At 35.0% G+C, this 11807-nt stretch overlaps 1 protein-coding gene across 1 annotated transcript; it reads right to left on the reverse strand.

Annotated features, from left to right (window-relative positions):
* Positions 1–6601: 6601 nt before the first annotated feature.
* On the reverse strand, positions 6602–10876 carry LOC129090380 (nucleoside diphosphate-linked moiety X motif 17-like). The gene is made up of 9 exons (XM_054598022.1): positions 10826–10876; positions 9536–9623; positions 9297–9413; positions 8442–8625; positions 8174–8199; positions 7966–8058; positions 7577–7693; positions 7234–7358; positions 6602–7030 (listed from the first exon to the last, which is right to left on the reverse strand). The coding sequence occupies exons 2-9, from the start codon at positions 9608–9610 to the stop codon at positions 6859–6861; spliced, it is 909 nt and encodes a 302-aa protein (XP_054453997.1). The 5' UTR covers positions 9611–9623; positions 10826–10876; the 3' UTR covers positions 6602–6858.
* Between the last annotated feature and the right edge of the window lie 931 nt (positions 10877–11807).

Consider the following 11807-nt stretch of genomic DNA (forward strand, 5'->3'; position numbering starts at 1 on the left):
TAAACCAGTAAAAACATAAATCTCAACAGTCTGCAAAATGAATGAACATCAGTTTAACAACTAAACCCATCTTAACATATCTCATGCGTCCTGAACACCGAGGTGACGTGTGTTAAATATATCAACGGGCGTGTGTTGACTTCTTGTAACAGTAGTTCAGTTGTTTGTATTAAAATGAGTCACAGTCAACATTTACACAGGACACACTGAGCATTAATATCTGTAATGTGATTGTCCCCATGACAATATCTAAACGGACACACAAAGGGCGAGTCTCAGTGTTCATAGACTCAACTTTTGTCCACCTATTCAAAGTTTAGTAAATCATTACCGTCATGGAAGTGTTGGAGCACTTTTCTCACGTTTTATTTGATTTATTTATATTCCAATACGACCTGTAGATATTCACAGTAAATTATGACCCGCTTATTTATGTTTTTGTTGATAAGTATTGTATAGTTTAAGTTTTTCTTTTGTTCAATTTTTCTTGCTCCAAGATCTTTATATCATTAGAAAAGTGAAACTGGTGTTAGTAAGTAGTGATTATAAATGACATGAGGATTGTTAAATAAATGAGCAGAATATCTTCCATAGTTTTTGTTACATTAATATCTGCAGTTCCCCGTTGAAGTATGCCTTCATGTTCTATTGTTTTGATGATTGTAGCTAAATTAAAATATTGAATCTGATATTTAAAGCTAGCATCCATTCTGTTTGTTTCACTGATAAGAGGAAATGAAAAGAATGACTTCACCTTTATGCTTTTCTTTAATCACATTTATTAAGTATTAAACATTAAACAAAGTTGTACATTTTTAGAAATATATCCCTTCTAAATGGCTGGTTTACATTTCAATATAATATAAGTAGATGTGGAAATGAAAGTAAAAATGTTCAGGAATGTTTAATTATGCACAAATTTACTTGTTTTTTTACTTACATTAATTATTTACCTTACTCATAATGCTATTGTATTCTACTTTGCAATAGTGTCAGTATTATGTCTTTTAAACTTTATAATTATTTTTCTAGGTTTCTATTTTCATTCTATTGTTTCTTGTTATTCTTCTGTTGTAATTGTTAATAAAACTCTGGCACTAGAATTTCCTTCCGGGTTCATAAAGTTCTTATTATATGTTATCTTATCTAAAAAACCTGCCGGGTTGTTCTAATTCTGTGACAAATGTCTTACAGGAAGAAATGGAAAGGCCAATTAAGAGCCGGACAGGAATGTACACGGTGAACCAATAGAGACGACTTCAACAAATGTTTTATATTTACATAGACCACGCCTTTTCAATTGTTTGTGCGTTTTATTTGTATTGCTGTTTGATTTTAATGAACATGTGACTCAATTGCAACATCTCATAGCTGCTTATTTATTGTCTGTAAAACACTGTGGAGTTTGTATTTAAAAAAGAGGCTGACAACAAGAAAATAAAAACATTTTGTGAAAAGAAAATGCTACAACTTGTATCGTTCTATGTAAAGACACTTTTTAAAAACATGATATGCTAATTGTTAAATTTGTACATCTTTAAAAAATGATAATTTGCTTGATATGAATACAATAATATAATATAGACAATATCATATCTTAAGTAGTATTACTTTTATCATATTGTCACTTCTATTTTTGTATTACATATTTTCTGTATTCATATTTTAGAATTTTATTTACAATTGTTGTGCATTTCAAACAATTTTACAGAAGTGACTCTAAACTGGCATTAAGATATGAAAGTTACTCATGTTCATAATCATTTACATTTATTGACTCTTTACACTTTGTGCACATTTAAAACTTGTTATATTGTAACTTAAATGATTTCTTTATATCACACTGACTTGACATTGTTTGATATAACAGTCACTGTTGTCACTTTAGTTATGGGTTTGTTCATTTTTGTATTAAAAGAGTTTTCAGATCAATACCCCATTAAGTGACAATAATAAGGCATATTTCCATTCCAAGTGCCCTGATTTCATCCAAAACAAAACACTTAACATAATAAAACATTATCTCTTATAACATTAGCATTATAACGGTATTGTTATACTTTCTAATATAGTTTGTAAGAATATTGTCTCACCCATTTCAGTTTTAGTTGTATATATTTCTGTATTTCAATAATTATACAAAATTATAATACATTTGGATTATATTTTTCTTCTAGCGTTTTCAGATTACGGCAATAACTGACATTAATAATTATATTTCCATCAATTGGCTCTGCTCATATTTTATATTTAATAAAAAAAGAAAATGGTACAAAAAATGATCAATAAAATAATACATTCACTCTTTATTATAATTATAAATATAGAAATACTTTTCTATTTTCTTTCTTTTAAATGTATTTATCTATCACTGTACTGTATTTCTGACTGGCAATAATTATACCACTTATAATGTATTAAATTCCTTGAAAACATCCTATTAATAAGTTTATTACAATCCAAATATCATGAAAGAATCCCTCTTATTACCACAAATATTTGATATTGAACTATTTATTTTATTTATTTATTTGTTTATTTTGCAGGGACAATGCACACCAATCAACAGTCAAACTGTCAGTGAGCCAGAGTCTGCTGTCCCCGGCCAGATGTTTGAAGGCAGCCTAAAATTACACAATTTCAAATAAAGATTGAATTAAAATGCATAGATAAACAGACAGTAACGTATAGACAAAACCACTGCACATATAAGCAAAAGCAAAGTGTACATAAGACACTAGAGCAGAGCAGACATAACAGGCTGCAGCATGCGTCAGGCAGAACAAACACCTACAGTACAAGCACATATACAACACTGAGACACACAACATACACATCAAAATGGAAAATAGCAACACTGAACAAGACAAATGCACATATAGGCGAAACAAGCAGGCAGGACAGACATTACACCAATGCTTGCATGCCTGATTAATCCAATTCATGAAGCATTTTTTGCATCATGTTTGTACGTTTTTAGCAAAAATCCCTTTATTGCATGTTTTTTTTTTTACATTTTCTTTTGTAAAGTGTTTTTGCCTCGGGTGTTAATAATCATATTTCAGTTTGGCAGCAGCCTCGACGTCCCAGTTTTGTTCTGCATTGTGTTTGAAGCAGGAACCTTCCAGTCTGAAAGTGGATCCTCAATGACGCAGGTTTCATTCTTTTTTTTTATCATAATCAAAGTCCAGGTTTTTATTTAGTTTTTTTCGTCACAAAGAGCTTCACAAAGACAGAAATGGAAGACGAGGCGTGGAGCGAGGCGGGGAACAGACGAGGAATGTAAGAAGTCACGAGTGTTTGATACGAGAGTGATGGAGCTGATATCGACATAAAGAAAGTGAGCCGGGCCCGGCTCTGTTTACTGGATCAATGAGTCACTCAAAGTGTAGAGAAACTCCCCAACAAGGCTCGTTTTAAGGGGTCATGTGAAGTATTTTTATGAATAAATGAGCAGGATAATCTTCAAGTTTCATTTCTAATTTTCTTCATATTCTTTCAGCACATTTTCTCTCTAATGTGTTTCGTGTTTCAATATCTCATTACATATTTTATACTCATGTCTTTGTCTTCCAGTGAAACCTGCAGAACCACGATGCATGGAATGCTGATATTATGATTAGATGTCTCTGATGCCAAAATGACAAAAAATGACAAAGAAAAATGGAGATAAATTCACTTATTCTGAGTGCAGATGTTCCAGTTTGGTTCTGATGTTTTGTTAATTGTTATTATTATCAGTATTAGTATTAACCTTTATCAGTATAATTATTATTATTATCAGGATTGTAATAATAATAATAATTATTATTATTATCAGGATTATTATTACTATTATTAGTTTAATATCATAATAATAATAATAAATTATCATCATTATTATCAGAATTCTAATAACACTAATTGTAATTATTATCAGTATTATTATTATTATCATTATATTATTACCATAATTATTATTATTTTTATTATTATTATAATAATAATAATAATCAACATCAACACTATCATTATCATTTTTGTTATTATGATTATCAGAATTATTATTACCAGGATTCTAATAACACTGATTGTAATTATTATCAGTATTATTATTAACATTATTATACTGATAGTAATAATAAGATTACTATCATTATTATTACTTTTATTATCAGTGTAATCATAATAATAATAATAATAAACATCAACACTATCATTATCATTTTTATTATTATGATTATCAGAATTATTATTAAGAGCCAGCGGTCCAGTGTAATCCTTTTGATGCAGCAACAAATTGGTCAGAATTTGACCAGAATTAATAAATTCCAATATATAATGTCAATAATTTGTAAGTATAGAATTGTATAGAATTGTATTGAATAGATTAGCACGGTTGTCATCGATTCCCGATCCAGCTATTTGAGTCAGGATCAATATTGGTGCATCTCTATTCTATAAAACCACATCAGCTAAAGAATGCAGCTTTCTCTTAATGTTCTGTTAAAGACTAAAACAACTTTCTTTACGTAAGAGAGCTACGTTACATCCGTCTTATTAAAGCATCTCTTAAAAACACTGTTTTTGATGATGTCGGGTCACATGACCTCCTAATAAATGTGGACGTGTGATGTCAGCGTTGAGAAACGTACAGCAGGTTGTGTGAACCAATCAAGACGGAGACTTCATGAACAGGAAGTGGAACAAATAAAGAGCACTGTTGTTTACCTTGATTGACAGGTTGCTGTTGGCTAACACGACCTTGGCTCCTCCCACTCTGTGACCACCGCCATTATGACATCATCGCTGAGAAAACCTGTAAAAGCGAAGTTGAAGCTCAGGCTTTTAACATCTTGTCAAATGATGTAAACAGTAAAACACACAGAGAGACTAATGACTGATGGGAAGAGGGCGGGGCTTCTCAATGACTGACAGGTGATCAGTTAAAGCTGTGACTCAGGTGTGTGTTTTGTCGTCTCAGGGAACACTTATCAGGGTTCGGCTGTTCTGTCAACAACTCTTTGGCTTTTACTTTTATCATTAACAACTTTTATCTGAGTGTTTGTCGTTTACAGAGTCAGTGAAACGCTGACGCAAAGTCAGTGATACAAAGACAAAGTAGAGAAGTGGCTCAGCGATTACCTGTCAAACCCACAGACTGTCTATAAGAAGTGGACGTAGTCATGGTGACGTCACCCATTGGCTTGTGGACTGATGTTATGAAGCCTCAAATTTGACCTGTCAATCAGTGTGTAGCCCCGCCCTAAAGCATCCCCTGCTTTATGGTCTGTTTGACTCTAAATGGAGCATCATTTACTAAATGAACATCATGCTGTATTGAAGAAGACTTGAAACTAGAGATTGAGACCATAAACTCATGTTTACAATGTTTACTGAGGGAATAAATCAAGAGAGAAGTAGAGTCATTTTCTCATAGACTTCTATACAACCAGAGGAGTCGCCCCCTGCTGGACAGGAGAGAGAATGCAGCTTTAAGATGAGAAGCAGTGGCTTCACTCGGAACAGCCGGAGGTCGTAAATGATGGTCCATTTAGAGTCAAATAGACCATAAAGCAGGGTATCACAGTGACTTGGTTCCTTTCTTATATACAGTTCTGGTTTGGAGCCTCTGTGTCGTTAAATATAAAATGAGTTTCCTCTTCGTGGTCGTATGAGTCATGTGACATTCGTCTGCTGTTACCAAAGCATTAGTTTGTCACAGATTGTAAATGTAATTATTTTACAGAAGAGGAACAAGAAGAGGAACGACCACAACAAAAACAGAAATGTTGAGTTGGAAAACCATATGTTAATTAAACATCATGCAAATGTTGACATTTGCCTGTTTAGCTTATAGTTCAAATCACATCATCTGAAGTTAGGAGTGTCTGATGAATCTGACGTGGCTCATCAGTAGGAGACCAGCTCCAAATCCTTGAGTTTGCAGCCAGAACTTGACAACCCAAAAAACTACGATGCAGTTTGCTGCAGCAGAATGAGAGATCAGTGGACGGACACAGAGGTGCACACTCAGTCACACACATGAGCGAATGCGTTGTTCTCCTGCCAGAGATAATAACAATGTTCCATAGCATCTTCTCCAAATACTTATACACACCAAGGAGGAACAAAATATGGTTGTTTATACTCCGAGTTGCACAATGAGACCAATTCATTGATAAAACATAAATGTTACTCACATTCCAAATGGATCCTCCTCCTCCTCCTCTTTCATCATCTGTGTTCCAGCGGTCTCTGAACCGTCGTTGTTTCCGTCCTCTGTGGTCTTCGTCAGTATAAGTTACCGTATAAATTTGATTCGTTAATGAATGTTATGTAGAACATTTAGAGGGTTCGATACTGATGATAAAAAGAGTGCCATAGTCAGATATGACTCAAAACACACAATGATATCTTATTTATTCAACTATAGAATCTATATATTCTGTAAATGTTCCCATCATGGAGGTCTAAATGTTGCTTTCTAGTTGTTCTGGTGGAAGAAAAGTACTGATTTATTCATTTATTCATTCATTTATTTTTGTTTCTTAAGAAAAGTAAAATTTTAATACAATTTACAAAAACTAAAATCAGCCATAAAAACCCACCATGTGTGAGTTTTTAACTGGAGAATGTAAATGTTAAAGTCTCAGGTTCTGAGAAAACAAGTGAAGCTTCAAGGCGTCAACGCTGCCCCCTGCTGGCCACAAGCGTCAGGTGTTTCAGAGGTACTTCAGGTGTTTCAGAGGTACCTCAGGTGTTTCAGAGGTACCTCAGGTGTGTTTTATGAAGAAAATAAAGATGATTTTCAAAGAGAGTCATATCTTTGATCCAGTGTCGTCCTTCCTGATGCCTGCAGGGTGTCACAGGTCAGGGTCAGAGGTCGGGGGGGGGGTCCTCCAGGGTCTTCAGCCACAGCTCCAGGGCGAACTTGGTCCCGGTGCTGACCCGCTCCACGTCTGGGCCGCTGACCGGCGCCCGGCTCACAAACGCCTCCAGAGGCAGAGTGGAGTCACTCAGAGCTCCTTCTGAGGAGACCTGAGACACACTGGAGACACGGAGGGAGGTCAAAGGTCACGGAGGGCAGGAGGTATGACTTCATCCGTGTTTGATAACTGCATGTTTAATTATCAACTGAGAAACAGTTTGTTTTTATGAGACCTGATTATAATTAAAATTGAATAATACAATAAAAATATACTAATATATAATATAGATATTTTCTGTTGCGTCTTGTCTCCTGGGTCCTACCTGACGCTGCTCTGCAGGTCTTGCAGGTGAACGTCTCCGTCCTCTCCGTCCACGGCGGACACGACGGCTCTGACCAGCCGGCTGTCGGCCCAGAGACAAGCACTGACCTCAGCCGGACGGGCGGGCTCAGAGGACAACCACTGAGGACAGAGGACAACCACTGAGGACAAAAACCACTGAGGACAAAAACCACTGAGGACAGAAACCACTGAGGACAAAAACCACTGAGGACAGAAACCACTGAGGACAAAACCACTGAGGACAGAAACCACTGAGGACAAAAAAACCACTGAGGACAGTCTCATGAAGTCACATTGAACTCTGATGGACAAACTGAGGACACATACGAGTCTGAACGTACCTGAAGCTGCAGGTGAGAGAGGGGGGAGAGCAGCAGCATGTAGACGACAATGTGATGTCTCTGAGGAAGACCTCTGGACAACATGGGAGGAAACACCGACTGACAGGAGGACGACAGACAGACAGACAGACAGACAGACAGACAGACAGACAGACAGACAGACAGACAGACAGAGACAGACAGACAGACAGACAGACAGACAGACAGACAAAGTTAATACTTTTACTTCAGTGAAGGACCTAAATACATCCTCCACTACTGGTCTAGACATAGTGTTGCTTTTTGTCTTTGTATCACCCTTCCTGTCTGTCTGTCTCTCTGTCTGTCTCTCTGTCTGTCTCACTGTCTGTCTGTCTGTCTGTCTGTCTCACCTCCCAGAGTCCCAGTACTTTTGGAGACACTCCCTGTGGTTCCAGTCTCAGTCCAGTTTCCTCCTGTAGCTCCCTGAGGCCGGCTTCCAGCAGCTACACGCAACAACAAGGTTTATTCTGGCGTGAAAGATACTTTATATTCAGAAAGAAGAAACACTGGTCACATGACATCAAAGTCACATGACATCACGTTCAGAGAATGATTTACCGTCTCATCGGGCTCAAGGTGGCCGCCTAGAGAGAAACAAAGCCAGGAAACATGAAGGTTAACAAAGAAAATAGAAAAACACATGTGATGAATACGGTGTGTTAAAGGGCTCATGTGGACATGTTGTATCACGCTTCCATAACATTGAAGAGACAGATTAATAACAGAACGGATGTGCAAGATAACATGACATTTGACCCCAAAACTCTGCATCCTATATTTCCCATAATGCAACTGGCCCTTAAACAGACATCAGTGAGCGTCAGACCTGGAGGAACCCAGACGTTGGGGAATATACGAAGCTCCTTCGCCCTCCGTGTCAACAGCACTCTCTGATTGGCTGTCTGCAGGATGATGGCCACGCCCACATCTACTCCACGCTGCTGAACGTCCAATGGGATCGCAGCTGCCTCCGTGACTGACAGGTGTTTGATGGGACAGAAGGCGGGCCTCTAGGAGACAAGAGGACAACAGGACTGTTACAGAGATGTTAAATATTAAAGATAGAGGGGTAGAATGATAAAAAGAGAAATAAATATTAACGATTGAGGGGTGAAATAAGTAAAAGAAGGGTACGCTTTAAAAATATGGAGGTAAATTGACAAAAAAAGAGTGGTAAATATTAAAGATAGAGGGGTAAAATGATCAAAAAGGTTGGAAAGTATTAGAGATAAAAGGGACAAAATTAGAAAAAGGGGATAAATGTTAAAAATAGAGGGGTAAAATAACAAAAATGATAAATAAATATTAAAGATAGAGTGGTAAAATAACAAAAAAGAGGAGTTAATATTAAAGATAGAGGTATAAAATAAGAAAAAGGGGAAAAGTATTACAGATAGAGTGGTAAAATAACAAAAAGAGGAGTAAATATTACAGATAGAGGAATAAAATGACAAAAAAGAGGAGTCAATATTAAAGATAACGGGTCATCATGTGTATAAAAAAATGAATTATAAATTTCAAATAAAACCGTTGAACACAGGGGTAAATATAAATAAACATAATTGTGTGTGTACAGATTCTAAAGCCCTCTGAGGCAAATTTGTAATTTATGATTTTGGGCTTTATAAAATGAATTGAATTGAATCCGATTAAAGCGGAGGGTGATTATCCAGCGTCTGACCTTCAGAGGAGTCCCTCGTCCTCTGTCTGCTCTGTAGAGGACAAACTGTTGTTTCTCCAGAGAGCAGCTCACCTCCACCTCATCGTCACCGCGCTCACTGAAGTGACCCGTCACACTCTGACCACAGAAGAAGAAAAACACAACAAACTGATTCCTGATCAGTAAACACGTTGGGTTATGTGTGCTGTTCTCTGGTTAAAGGAACAATCCAACATTTTAATAGATGTGTCTGAACCGACCTGAACAAACTGAGCTCTCTGTGGAGCCGCTCGGTCTTTACAGATGTGAACCAGAATCCTCCTCACTTTGTCCATGCTGCGTCCTCACCTCACCTGGAGGACAGGTAACGATGACACTTAATATCTGATTAGTGTGACTGCTTTTTATCTGTCTACTCCCAAAGTATTCAAGTGTTACTCTCTGTTAATGTTACTTGTAATTATTACATTTTTACATACACGGTAATAAGATAAAACGGGAACCTTTCTGGAAATTCTGTCAAAACTATGGAATGTCAAGTCAATATGAATAAGAAATAAGTCATGAAATGATTAAAAAGGGCTATGAAATAAATCCTGAAACAAACAAACAATAAAAAAAAATAAAAAAAGTGAAATTATGAAATAAATCCTGAAACAAACAATTAAAAAAAATATTAAATGTGAAATTATGAAATAAATCCTGAAACAATTAAAAAATATATTAAATGTGAAATTATGAAATAAATCCTGAAACAATTAAAATATATAATAAATGTGAAATTATGAAATAAATCCTGAAACAAACAATTAAAAAATATATTAAATGTGAAATTATGAAATAAATCCTGAAACAAACAATTAAAAAATATATATTAAATTGTGAAATTATGAAATAAATCCTGAAAAGATTATAAAATATATTAAATGTGAAATTATGAAATAAATCCTGAAACAATTAAAAATATAATAAATGTGAAATTATGAAATAAATCCTGAAACAATTAAAATATATATTAATTGTGAAATTATGAAATAAATCCTGAAACAATTAAAAAAAAAAAAAATGTGAAATTATGAAATAAATCCTGAAACAATTAAAAAATATATTAAATGTGAAATTATGAAATAAATCCTGAAACAATTAAAATATATATTAATTGTGAAATTATGAAATAAATCCTGAAACAATAAAAAAAATAAAAATGTGAAATTATGAAATAAATCCTGAAACAAACAAACAATATTAAATGTGAAATGATTTATTTATTTCAGGATCAATTTCACCTTGGTAACCTTAGATTTGTGTGACGTCACTGTTGAGTGTCAACAGGAGCAGTTAGCAACATGCTAGCTAGCTAGCATGTTGCTAACTAGCAGCTAGCTGTAGCTAACGTTAAAGGTCGTTATAAAGGTTCATTCAGCGGGAATAAAACCCTCCGAACTGCAGATGTTTCTTAATTCACCTCCACAGATGTTAAAGTCTGCGTTTCCATTTAAATAATACACGTAATCACAACAGTAGAAACAGTAGAAACAGTAGAAACCTACTAGCTAGCTAGAGCAGAAACCAGCTGACGTACTTCCGCTCATTTGGATTCTACATCCGGTTAGAGAGTTCAAAATAAAAGCCTTGCAGGAAAAAGTATAAAAGGAGTAGCACCAAAATATACTTAAAGTACCAAACCATTGTGTAGATTGTGTTGTATTATTGTGTTATAATTATTGATGCATTAATGTGTTCATCACTTTGATGTTGCAGAAAACATAGAGGAGCAAAATGATAATAACATAGGTCAATATTAAAGATATTATATTACAAATAGAGGGTAAACATCTTAAATATATCAAAGATATAGGTGTAAAATGATTTTTTTTTAAAAGAGGAGTCAATATTAAAGAAAGAGGGATACAGTTATTTTTAAAATGGTGCAATAGAAAAGCTGGAGGGGTAAAATGATAAAAACAACAGCTCAATATTAAAATAGATGAATAAAATGACAAAAGAGGGGTGATTATTAAAGATATAGGGGTAAAACAATCATTTCAAAGTTGAAGGTGGAGTGCAGATACATTACATTATTTCAGAAATAATACTTATTGAAACAAAACATTTTAAAATGATTTAAATGATATATTTAACTCAGGAGTGGTAATTGAATAAACTCAGAATAAGAGTCAAACTATTACTCAGCCTTCTTTAACAGTGTTTATTATTCACGTGGGTTCTGTTTGTACCTGATTCAGTTATCAATATCAGTATTTTACATAAATCTATACATTTATTGAAATAATAATGTGGTTTTGTGAAGTCACACAGTCTATTTATTTATTATGTAATAAATGGGGTTTTGGTTGCAGAGGTGAGTCGTTCTTTAAGAAGAAAATCTTCAGTAACAGGATGTTTATCCATCAGCTGTCTGTCTTCATGTCCTCTCTGGGTGTCTCCTGGTTCTGGAGGCACAGAGGCTCAGAGGTGGTGCTGCCGATGCGTTCAGGGTCCTCTGGCTGCTGTGGGGGGAAAAACAGAGAA

The sequence above is a fragment of the Anoplopoma fimbria genome, chromosome 4 (assembly GCF_027596085.1).
Source record: "Anoplopoma fimbria isolate UVic2021 breed Golden Eagle Sablefish chromosome 4, Afim_UVic_2022, whole genome shotgun sequence".
Classification (NCBI taxonomy): domain Eukaryota; kingdom Metazoa; phylum Chordata; class Actinopteri; order Perciformes; family Anoplopomatidae; genus Anoplopoma; species Anoplopoma fimbria.

Coding starts and splice junctions, on each gene's coding strand:
- LOC129090380 (XM_054598022.1), bottom strand. CDS start 9,610: ATGGACAAAGTGAGGAGGATTCTGGTTCACATCTGTAAAGACCGAGCG. Junction 8,200..8,441: donor CAACGTCTGGGTTCCTCCAG/GTCTGACGCTCA, acceptor GTTTCTCTCTAG/GCGGCCACCTTGAGCCCGAT. Junction 7,694..7,965: donor AAGTACTGGGACTCTGGGAG/GTGAGACAGACA, acceptor TCCTCCTGTCAG/TCGGTGTTTCCTCCCATGTT.